The sequence below is a fragment of the Bison bison genome, unplaced genomic scaffold (genome assembly GCF_000754665.1).
Source record: "Bison bison bison isolate TAMUID 2011002044 unplaced genomic scaffold, Bison_UMD1.0 scf7180017864280, whole genome shotgun sequence".
Taxonomy (NCBI): Eukaryota; Metazoa; Chordata; class Mammalia; order Artiodactyla; family Bovidae; genus Bison; species Bison bison.
Window position 1 is genome coordinate 1,230,193 of NW_011494852.1, and position 12,234 is coordinate 1,242,426.

General features: G+C 42.4%; 1 protein-coding gene across 1 annotated transcript in view; it reads left to right on the top strand.

Annotated features, from left to right (window-relative positions):
• The first annotated feature begins 5,240 nt into the window (after nt 1-5,240).
• LOC104995195 (putative ATP-dependent RNA helicase TDRD12) overlaps nt 5,241-12,234 on the top strand; it is a 60,469-nt gene continuing 53,475 nt past the window's right edge. The window contains exons 1-4 of the mRNA XM_010848926.1: nt 5,241-5,395; nt 7,303-7,439; nt 9,153-9,272; nt 11,612-11,667. Of these exons, the coding sequence (XP_010847228.1) occupies nt 5,327-5,395; nt 7,303-7,439; nt 9,153-9,272; nt 11,612-11,667 (382 nt within the window). The 5' untranslated portion in view covers nt 5,241-5,326. The remainder of the gene's footprint in view (nt 5,396-7,302; nt 7,440-9,152; nt 9,273-11,611; nt 11,668-12,234) is intronic.

The window sequence follows — 12,234 nt, forward strand, 5'->3', positions numbered from 1 at the left end:
CATCAATTATTCAGCACTCAGCTTTCTTTATAGTCCAACTTTCACATCCATACATGACTACTGGAAAAACCATAGCTTTGACTAGATGGACCTTTGTTGGCAAAGTAATGTCTCTGCTTTTTAATATACTGTCTAGGTTGGTCATAATTTTTCTTCCAAGGAACAAGTGTCTTTTAATTTCATGGCTGCAGTCACCATGTACAGTGATTTTGGAGCCCAAGCAAATAAAGTCTTGCACTGTTTCCATTGTTTTTCCATCTATTTGCTGTGAGGTGATGGGACCAGATGCCATGATCTTACTTTTATGAATGTTGGATTTTAAGCCAACTTTTTCACTCTCCTCTTTCACTTTCATTGAAAGGCTCTTTAGTTCTTTTTTGCTTTCTGCCATAAGTGTGGTGCCATCTGCATATCTGAGGTTATTGATATTTCTCCCAGCAATCTTGATTCCAGCTTGTGCTTCATCCACCCCAGCATTTCTTATGATGTACTCTGCATATAAGTTAAATAAGCAGGGTAACAATATACAGCCTTGACGGACCCCATTCCCGATTTGGAACCAGTCTGTTGTTCCATGTCCAGTTCTAACTGTTGCTTCCTGACCTGCATACAGATTTCTCAGTAGGCAGGTCAGGTGGTCTGGTATTCCCATCTCTTGAAGACTTTTCCACAGTTTGTGGGATCCACACAGTCAAAGGCTTTGGCATAGTCAATAAAGCAGAAATAGATGTTTTTCTAGAACTCTGTTGCTTTTTTGATGATCCAACAGGTTTTGGCAATTTGATCTCTAGTTCTTCTGCCTTTTCCTTTTTTTTTTCATCTGCCTTTTCTAAATCCAGCTTGAACTCTGAAAGTTCACAGTTCACATACTGTTCAACTGGCTTGGACAATTTTGAGCATTACTTTGCTAGCGTGTGAGATGAGTGCAATTGTGCAGTAGTTTGAACATTATTTAGCATTACTGAGCATGGCCCCACCCATCAGAGCAAGACCCAGATTCCCCCACAGCCAGTCCCTCCTGTCAGAAAGCTTCCACAAGCCTCTTATCCTCTTTCATCAGAGGGCAGACAGAATGAAAACCACAATCACAGAAAACTAACCAAACTGATCACATGGACCACAGCCTTGTCTAACTCAATGAAACTATGAGCCATGCCGTGTAGGGCCACCCAGGACAGATGGGTCATGGTGGAGAGTTCTGACAAAACATGGTCCCTGGAGAAGGGAATAGTAAACCACTTTAGTATTCTTGCCTTGAGAACCCCATGAACAGTATGAAAAGGCAGAAAGACATGACACTGAAAGATGAACTCCCCAGGTCACTAGGTGCCCAGTGTGCTGCTGGAGAAGTGTGGAGAAGCAGCTCCAGAAGGAATGAAGAGGCGGAGCCAAAGCAGAAACAGCGCCCGGTTGTGAATGTGACTGATGATGGAAGTAAAGTCCGATGCTGTAAAAAGCAATATTGCATAGGAACCTGGAATGTTAGGACGATGAACCAAGGTAAGTTGAAACTGGTCAAACAGGAGATGGCAAAAGTGAGCATAGACGTTTTAGGATCAGTAAACTAAAATGGACTAGAATTTAATTCATATAACCATTATATCTACTGCTGTGGGCAAGAATCCCTTATTAGAAGTGGAGGATCCCTCATAGTCAACAGAAGAGTCCAAAATGCAGTACTTGGATGCAATCTCAAAAATGACAGAATGATCTCTATTTGTTTCCAAGGCAAACCATTCAATATCACAGTAATCCAAGTCTGTGCCCCAACCACTAATGCCAAGGAAGCTGAAGTTGAACAGTTCTATGATGACCTACAAGACATTCTAGAACTAACACCAAAAAAAGATGTCCTCTTCATCATAGGGTACTAGAATGCAAAAGTAGGATATCAAGAGATACCTAGAATAACAGGCAAGTTTGGCCTTGAAGTACAAAATGAAGCAGGGCAAAGCCTAACAGTTTTGCCAAGAGTATGTCCTGGTCATAGCAAACACCCTCTTCCAACAGCACAAGAGACAACTTTACACATGGACCTCACCAGATGGTCAATACTGAAATCAGATTGATTGTGTTCTTTGCAGCTAAAGATGGAGAAGCTCTATACAGTCAGCATAAACAAGGCTGGGAACTGACTGTGGCCAAGATCATGAACTCCTTACTACCAAATTCAGAGTTAACCTGAAGAAGGTAGGGAAAACCACTAGGCCATTCAGGTAGGACCTTAATCAAATCATTTATGATTATACAGTGGATGCGACAAATAGATTCAAGGAATTAGATCTAACAGAGTGCCTGAAGAACTATGGATGGAGGTTTGCAACGTTGTACAGGGGGTGGTGATCAAACCATCCCCAAGAAAAAGAAATGCAAAAAGGCAAAATAGTTGTCTGAGGAGGCCTTACAAATAGCTGAGAAAAGAAGAGAAGTGAAAAGCAAAGGAGAAAAGGAAAGATATAAGCATCTGAATGCAGAGTTCCAAAGAATAGCAAGGAGAGATAAGAAAGCCTTCCTAAATAATCACTGCAAAGGAATAGAGGAAAACAGTAGAATGGGAAAGACTAGAAATCTCTTCAAGAAAATTAAAGATATCAAGGGAACATTTCATGCAAAGATGGGCATAATAAAGGACAGAAACAGTGTGGACCTAATAGAAGCAGAAGATATTAAGAAGAGGTGGCAAGAGTACACAGAACTATACAAAAAATATCTTAATGACCCAGGTAACCACGATGGTGTGATCACTCAGCTAGAGCCAGACATCCTGGAGTCTGAAGTCAAGTGGGCCTTAGGAAGCATCACTGCAAACAGAGCTAGTGGAGGTGATGGAATTCCAGTTGAGCTATTGCAAATCCTAAAAGATGATGCTGTTAAAGTGCTACACTCAATACGTCAGCTAATTTGGAAAACACAGCAGTGGCCACAGGACTGGAAAAGTTCAGTTTTTTCATTCCAGTCCCGAAGAAAGGCAATGCCAAAGAATGTTCAAACTACCATGCAGTTGCACTCATCTCACACGCTAGCAAAATAATGCTCAAAATTCTCCAAGCCAGACTTCAACAGTACATGAACCAAGAACTTCCATGTGTTCAAGCTGGATTCAGAAAAGGCAGAGGAACCAAGAGATCAAATTGCCAATATCTGTTGGATCATAGAAAAAGCAAGAGAATTACAGAAAAACATCTACTTCTCCATTGAGTACACTAAAAGCCTCTGACTGTGTGGATCACAACAGACTTTGGAAAATTCTTTAAAAGATGGGAATATCAGACCGCCTTACCTGCCTCCTGAGAAACCTGTATTGCCGGTCAAGAAGTAACAGTTAGAACTGCACATGGAGCAATCAACTGGTTCAAAATTGGGAAAGGAATATGTCAAGGCTGTATATTGTCATCCTGCGTATTTAATTTATATGCAGAGTACATCATGCAAAATGCTGGGCTGCCTAAATCTCAAGCTGGAGAAATATCAATAACCTCAGATATGCAGATGACACCACCCTTACGGCAGAAAGCAAAGAGGACTAAAGAGTCTCTTGATGAAAGTCAAAGAGGAGAGTGAAAAAGCTGGCTTAAAACTTAAACAAAGATCATGGCATCCGGTCCCATCACTTCATGGCAAATAGATGGGGAAACAAAACAGTGACAGACATTATTTTCTTGGGGTCCAAAATCATTGCAGATGGTGACTATAGCCATGAAATTAAAAGACACTTGCTCCTTGGAAGAAAAGCTATGACAATCTAGACAGCATATTAAGAAGCAGAGACATTACTTTGCCAACAAAGGTCCATCTAGTCAAAGCTATGGTTTTCCAGTAGTCATGTATGGATGTAAGAGTTGGACTCTAAAGAAAGCTGGGCACTGAAGAATTAATGCTTTTGAACTGTGGTGTTGGAGAAGACTCTTGAGAGTCCCTTGGGCTGCAGGGAGATCAAACCAGTCAATCCTAAAAGAAATCAGTCCTGAATATTCATTGGAAGGACAGATGCTAAAGCTGAAACTCCAATACTTTGGCTGCCTGAGGCGAAGAACTGACTCATTTGAAAAGACCCTGATGCTGGGAAAGATTGAAGGTGGGAGGAAGAGGGGACAACAGAGGATGAGATGGTTGGATGATATCACTGACTCAATGGACATGAGTTTGAGCAAGCTCTGGGAGTTGGTGATGGACAGGGAAGCCTGGCATTCTGCAGTCCATGGGATGACAAAGTCGGACACTACTGAGCATCTGAACTGACTGACTGCTTTTCCCCTTGATGACAGAGCATGTTGTCTTTGTCCTGAAACATGGTCTTTATTTCTCAGGCCTAACACTGCAGGGGTTCTGTGAGGGAGCCTGAGGTGTTTACTGAGCCTCCTTAACTTGGTAGGACTCCTTCTCCAAACTCCATTTTCCTGTGATGGATGTCAAAGAGAATCAAAGCTTGTGGTTCTTCACTGACTCAGTTGTGTCTGAGTCTTTGCGACCCCATGGACTGCAGCATGCCAGGCTTCCCTGTCCTTCACTCTCTTTTTCTTTTATTTCATTTTATTTTCTCTTATTTTTCTTTTTCTCACAATTTTTTTTATTTTTCATCTAATGATGAAAATCTTATTTTTTAATGACACTAATAGATGATATCTATTCTTATTCTCTGAACAGAGAAGTCTGACTTTCATTCGTATCCCTTCTACCCCATTCTTGGCTTCCTCTGTAGGTAATAATTTGTATTTTTTTTTATTTGCCACCATTTGTTTCTTTGAAAATGAGCAGAATGTACCCGCATTCATATTTTCTTCTCTTTCATACAAAAGAGATGGAATACTGAAAACATTGTCTTGAACCTTGCTTTTGTATTTTATTATGAATATTTTCAAAATACTGATCAAAGATTTTGGTCTTTGCTTTTTGAATCACAATAGACAATTTAAAATTACAAAAAATCAATAGAGTTACTTACATATTATTGGTTACGTGTTCTACATTTTTGTGTGTACATCTTTCATCTTTTTACCCAGTTTTATTGAAGTATAGTTGACATATCATGTTTTATAAGTTCAAGACATACAAGGTGATAATTTGATATACATATATATTGAAGGTCTTTTATCTTCTGTCTAACCCTTTAAGACAGAGGTACTCATCAAGAATTTGTTAAAGCACTTAACTTTGAAACAGTTGCTGTGATTCTGAGGTTTTATAGTTCCACTTTTAAATGATGGATTGTTTTGTTTGTCTTTTGAAATTTTTACAGATTGAAGATCCAGGTTGCTTCTGGGTTGTTATAAAAGGGTGTAGTCCCTTTTTAGATCATGAAGTTGACTATCAAAAACTAAATAGTGCCATGAATGACTTCTATAACAGCCTGTGTCAAGATATAGAAATAAAACCACTAAAGTTGGAAGAAGGGCAGGTATGTATCTGAATGTGCTTTGAACACTGTGTCTTGAAATACTACTTGAAATATAGACTGTTTTGGCAGCTAAGTTGGTATTTCAGTTGCTTATAATTACTTTTTTGTATTAGGTTCTTTTGATTGCATAAGTCGGGCTAGCCACGAAAAGTAGCAGTTATATTAGGTTCATATGGGGCAACAGGAGATGGAGTGTCATGTAAACCCAGTCACTGGGGCATGGTCCTGGGGCTGGGAACCAGAGGATTATTCTAGATCCATCACAGGGACCTTAGCAGAGAGAGCTTAGAATTTCCAGTCTGGTGCTGCAATGAACATTTGGGCACATGTATCTTTTCAAATTATGGTTTTCTCTGGATATAAGCCCAGCAGTGGGATTGCTGGATCATATGGTAGCTCTATTTTTAGTTTTTAGGGAGCCTCCATACTGTTCTCACAGTGGCTGTTACCATGTACATTCCCACCAACAGTGGGAGAGTTCCCTTTTCTCCACACCCTTTCCAGCATTTATTATCTTTAGATTTTTCAGAGATGGCTATTCTGACCAGTGTGAGGTGATATCTTTACTGTAGTTTTGACTTATATCTCTCTAATTGTTAGTGGTGTTGAGCATCTTTTCATGTGCTTTTTAAATCATCTATCTATATTCTTTGGAGAAATGTCTATTTAGATCTTCTCACTTTTTGATTGGATTGTTTGTTTTTTTGATATTGAGCTGCATGAGCTGTTTGTATATTTTGGAGATTAATCCCTCATCGATTGCTTTGTTTGCAAATATTTTCTCCCATTCTGAGGGTCATCTTCTCATTTTGTTTATAGCTTCCCATAGCTCAGTTGGTAAAGAATCCGCCTGCAATGCAGGAGACCCTGGTTCACTTCCTGGGTTGGGAAGATCCACTGGAGAAGGGATAGGCTTTCCACTCTAGTATTCTTGGGCTTCCTTTGTGGCTCGGCTGGTAAAGAATCTGCCTGCAATATGCCTGCAATATGGGAGACCTGGGTTTGATCCCTGGGTTGGGAAGATCTGGGGAAGAGAAGGGCTACCCACTCCAGTATTCTGGCCTGGAGAATTCCACGGACTGTATAGTTAATGGGGTTGCAAAGAGTCAGACACAGTGAGCAACTTTCATTTTCACTTTTCTTTGCAAAAGCTTTTATGTTTAACTAGGTCTATTTGTTTGTTTTTATTTTTATTACTCTAGGAAGTGTATTAAAAAGATCTTGCTGTGTTTTATGTCAGAGACTGTTATGCCTATGTTCTCCTCCAAGAGTTTTATAGTGTCTGGTCTTACATTTAGGTCTTTAATCCATTCTGAGTTTGTTTTTGTGTATGGTGTTAGGGAGTGTTTTAATTTCATTCTTTTACGTGTAGCTGTCCAGTTTGGCCAGCATCACTTATTGAAGAGACTGTCTTTCCTCCACTGTAGAGTCTTATTTCTTTTGTCATGGATTAGGTGACTGTAGGTGCATGGATTTGTATCTGAACTCTCCATCCTGTTCCATTGATCTATATTCCTGTTTCTTTCTTTCTTTCTTTCTTTGGTGCCAGTACCATACTGTTTTGATGACTGGCTTTGTATAATTTGAAGTCAGGGAGCCTAATTCCTCCAGCTTTATTTTTCTTTCTTGACTTGGCTATTCATGGTCTTTTGTGTTTCCATGCAAATTGTAAAATTTTGTGTTCTAATTATGTGAAAAATGCCATTGGTAATTTGATAGGGATTGCACTGAATATGTAGTTTGCTTTGGGTAGTGTGGTCATTTTCACAATATTGATTCTTCCAATCCAAGAATGCGGTATATCTCTCCATCTGTTTGTGTCATCTTTGATTTCTTTTATCAGTATCTTATAGTTTTCTGAGTATGACTAGAGAATTTAATGCTCAAGTTTTCTTCTTATTTTGTAGGTTTGTGTGGTTTATTGTCAGGAACTAAAGTGCTGGTGCAGGGCAGTTATTAAGTCAATCGTGTCTTCAGCAGACCATTACCTCGCAGAGTGTTTCCTTGTGGATTTTGCCAGATACATTCCAGTGAAATCCAGAAAGTAAGTACATATTTATTTTGCTTTATGCTCTTTGGGGGGACAAATGTCAGTTTTGAGGGAGAGTATTAATTTTCAAATAAAGGGACGAGAGGTCATAAACCGGAATTTTTTAGCTTCAAGAAGAGCAGATTGCAGGTTCCAGTTTTATGAGCAGTGAGTGTAAGAGCAGGTGGTTGGGATGAGGGATCAGCAGGCAGCTCCAGCCCTCCTTCCACCATCCTTCCTGGAAAGGGCAGGTGCTCTTGGCCAGCCGTTTGCCTGGCCTGGTGTGACCTGTCCCTGCTAAAGTGATGGAGTGGGTCCTTTAGGAAGCCCTTGCTTTACTACACAGAGAATGGTTTGCTGGCACGGCTCCAGATTACAGAGAGAAGGACATGTGTCCCTGCTTATCCCACTTAGCAGAGTGAGGGTGTGACTGTCACAGAGTGACCCTCGCAGATTCCAGGACCACGCACACATTGCAGTTCCCTAGAAAACACTCTCAGCAAGTCAGTCTTGGTGTTTTGGTAATTTTTTCATGATTCCTGCGCCAGTGTCAGCGGATGTCAGTTTAATAAATAATAAGTAAATGTGAGGACTCTTCTTCCGAAAGAGAAAGAACAGTCCCAGCTACAGGAGAGGCGACACCCTGACTGGGAGTCTGTACTAGGAGGCTGCTCCCACACGGGAGGCTGGCAAGTGTTCACGGGAAAGGCGATGCCTATCCGGCTTGTGCTTCTGCACCTTTATAACCATCAGTTCAGTTCAGTTCAGTTCAGTCGTTCAGCTGAGTCCAGCTCTTTGCAATCCCATGGACTGCAACACGCCAGGCTTCCCTGTCCATCACCAACTCCCGGAGCTTACTCAAACTCATGTCCATCGAGTCAGTGATGCCATCCAACCATCTCATCCAGCCATCTCACTTTATAAGCCATACTGGTTATTAAAAATAACATGATAATTAACGGCGTGAGAGATTTCCAACTAGCATTTGGGTTTTTAAATTTAGTTTGTTTTTGGCAAGAGAATTATTTGATTAGAGCAAGGAAGCCTAGAGGGGCGGTTAGTGCCATCACTTTCTCTTAACTGTTTGAGACGAGGTGGCCAGGCTGCCCACACATGGCCCTGAGAACATGTTGATGTCGAAACTGTATGTGCAAATGTGCTATCATTTTCATGAAGGAGAATGGAAATAAAAATGTGCAACAACTTGCTTATCAAACTGCAGTCCATCAGCTCTTTTGTGCAGAGTTGACAAACAGTGATTCTGAAAACATCAGCTTATTTACAGAAAGTTAAAGGTAATTCTGGTTGTGGATTGAAACTGAAATTTTAAAATCTTAAATAAAATTTGCCTCCAGGTTTGTTCGTAATTACCCAGTGTTTCTCAGTCTAAGGAGACAGTATTTTTCTAATCCCTCCCTGCCGCCATGCCATGAAATTTTAATGCCAAAGATTACTGAGTATCTTTTAGGTGCTGTATGTATTTATATACTACATGTATTTTTGTGCTTTATACATAGAAAAGTAAGGTTTTTTCCCTCTGCCCCCAAGAACCAGTTTTCACCTTGTTGGGCAACTGTCTCCAAGCATTTGCTGTTGGTGGTGGCTGTATTAGAATCAGATTTTGTGTGTTTTACATTAAGTATGTTAATTATATAGGTGGACTTTAAAGAAATATGTTATATATAATTTTTTTTTTAATCATGAAACTGTTTTTGTTTCACTGTTAAGCATCCGAGTTGCCATAGAAACTTTTATGCAGCTTCCCTACAGAGCAAAAAAATTCAGACTGTACTGCACAAAACCTGTCACATTGCACATTAACTTCTGTGAAGACAGTGCTGAAATTGTGTAAGTACAGCTTCTAATGTATGCTGAATCATTAGTAAAAGTCTTAAATTGAGTGTAGGAAGTTTATGTGAAATCAAGTCTTTATGAGAAGTGCCAGAATGATTTCAAAGGTCTCTTTGTCCTTCAGGAGGGATCTTCTGAATCAGCCTGTCAAACCTGGCCATGCAGCCATCTCCAGAGGCTGCAGTGTAGGGGGCTTTAGAGTCAGACCCAAGCTCTGTTTTTTTGTTTTGTTTTGTTTTGTTTTGTTTTACAAAAAAGGGCAAGTTAACTGTAAAGAGAAACATGGTTATATCGGATCATGAAACATTAGCGAAAAGTCCAGGCATCCTTCTCCAGCCCTGTTTCTTCCCTCCTGCCCTCCCTCCTGGGAAGCCTCTGTGACCTTTTCAGGCTCTGAATTGGCAGACCTTTGTTGGTGCTTTTATGCATATTCACATTTACTGAAAATTAGAATGCACTGTCTTATTGGCGAATTTACCAGCTGGCTTAGTATCTTATTGGTGTGGGTCCCAAGGCAGCTGCAAGAGTGATGCTGTCATCGGACCAAGGGGACTACAGGTGATGAGGGCCGGGGCTGTGGAGGTGGGAGGGTCTCCACAGGCCTCACAAAGCATCGGCCATGGAGGCGGCTTCCAAGCTGAGAGAGAACTCAGAACGCGGTACCACCAGGCCATGCACTCTGAATCAGAACTGTGCTGCTTCCTGCAGCTTTATCCCCCACAAAGCCGCAGCGATGGAGGAGGGGGAAGGCGGAGTGCAAGGGCAGGGGTGGGGGCGCTGCCCCCAGGACCTCAGGGGGTGCTCATTCAAGGCAGCAAAGATCACAGGCATAACCCTGACACAGCACTGCCCAGTGCCGGGACCCATCCCGTACAAACACTGGCAGCGTGGTCAGATGACGAGATGGGGGTGTGAGTGTGAGAGGTGCATGTGTACTCATGTGCGTGCGTGCGTGTATATATCTACACTGGCAGCGTGGTCAGATGACGAGATGGGGGGGTGTGAGTGTGAGAGGTACTTGTGTACACATGTGCATGCGTGCGTGTATATATCTACACTGGCAGCGTGGTCAGATGACGAGATGGGGGGGTGTGAGTGTGAGAGGTACAGGTGTACTCATGTGCATGCGTGCGTCTATATATCTCTACATCAATGTACAGTGCAGAATTGTTTGGAAACAACCTAGCTGTCTATCAAGAGAGGGACAGTTAGGGGCAGCTAGTATGCCAATTATATGCCCCCAGGAGAAAGACTGAGAGTAGAAGGGAGTACATGTATTGGCAAAGAGCTTCAACAAACATTCTTAAGGTAAATTCGCCAATAAGACAGTGCACTCTAATTTTCACCAGTTTAGTTTAAATGAAATAACTCGGGAGCAGCCAGATGGAAGAGATGCATGGGGCAGGGTCTAGGGAAAGGGGCTGCCTTCCCTCCAGGGACACCTGTTCCCCCACATTTCTAAGTGTTCACCAGCCCAGAGGCTCCCAACCTAGTCCATTTTCACTGTTTATGGAGGCTTCATTACCTAGTCATGATTGATTAAATCATTGGCCTTTGACAGTTGATTCAACCTCCAGTACCTCTCCCCTCCCCAAAGGCCGAGAGTGGGATTGAAAGTTGCAACCCTCTAATCACAAGGTTGGTTCCCCTGGCAACCAGCCCTCATCTCTAAGTTACCTAGGCACTTTCTACAGGTCACCTCATTAACATAACAAAAGACACCTTTTATTACTCTCATCACTGAGCTCTGTGCCAGAAACAGTGACAATGACCAAGTTTATATGTCTTACTATAAATCACAGTATCGCACAGAGGAAAGGACAAGATGATGGGGAGAGATGGGACACAGTGAAAGGGAGTCGTCAGAGTGAGGAATACCATGAGACAGCAGGGCCTGGGCTCCCCATGGCCACTCTTAGAACTTTGGTTTAACCAACACGTAGGGAGCCCTCCCTCTGCCAGTGTGTGCTGAGCATTCCTCACTCAGGGTCCCTGTTCCGGGGAGCTAGCACCCTGGCTGGGGAGACAGATGTTGCAGGTAAATGGGACAATGGTGTTGGGATGGATGATGCCATGGAGGTGGGCACGGTAGCGCAGGAAGCCCCACAAAGGGCCCATTCGCAGTGAGTCTCTACACTGGCGCAGGAGGTGGTGGGAGAGAAGCCTACTGCGGGGTGCAGCTGGGGTCATCACCCCAGGCCAGAGCTAGACTCCCCATTTCCTGCATCATATGTTCCGTGTGTAATGTCCGAAACATCCAGTGTGTAATTTCAAAGTGATGTTAGCATGACTAGCCTTGGCTTTTATTTCATGAGATTGCCTTTGTTCTCTTCCAGACGGGCCAAGAAGTGGGACAGTGCAGCTATTCAGTACTTCCAGAACATCCTGAAAGGTAAGGCAAGTGCATGACCGCAGCTGCCTGCTTTGAACTGACACCCAAGGGGGTTTCACCTTCAGTTGGGGAAAGGGTTTGACATGTGTGTGCTTTGCTGTTTGACCTCCCCCCTCAGGGGGATTCATAAGTCACGTGGAGCTTTTTCCACTCCAAGTATCACAGTGACTTTGTACCCTTGGAATCTGAGGGATGAATGTGGACATCAGTAATTGACAAGAGAAATCAGCAAGGAATTGTGTAGGTGAGGCACCCTTACACGGTGATAATGCCTTTTTCTTAGTCTGTGTAAAACCGCAGCACTGCAAAATAATTTACATGCATTTCATTGAACCGGCAATGATGAAAAGCCTATTTTTTAGCAGGCAAAGGGTAGTCAGTGGGTACCTACTGTGCGGTCCCCGTCCTTGCTAATGAAGATGTATAGAATGTCTCAGCACCTGTTTGGTGTGCTCTCTGTTTAAATCGTTGGCCGTAAATTAGACTCTTCTGTGGCATCTGTCCTAAGCCCTGGCAGTCTGAGCCAAGTAACTGGGCAGCGTCTAGGGTCATGCTGAGGAGTAGTGG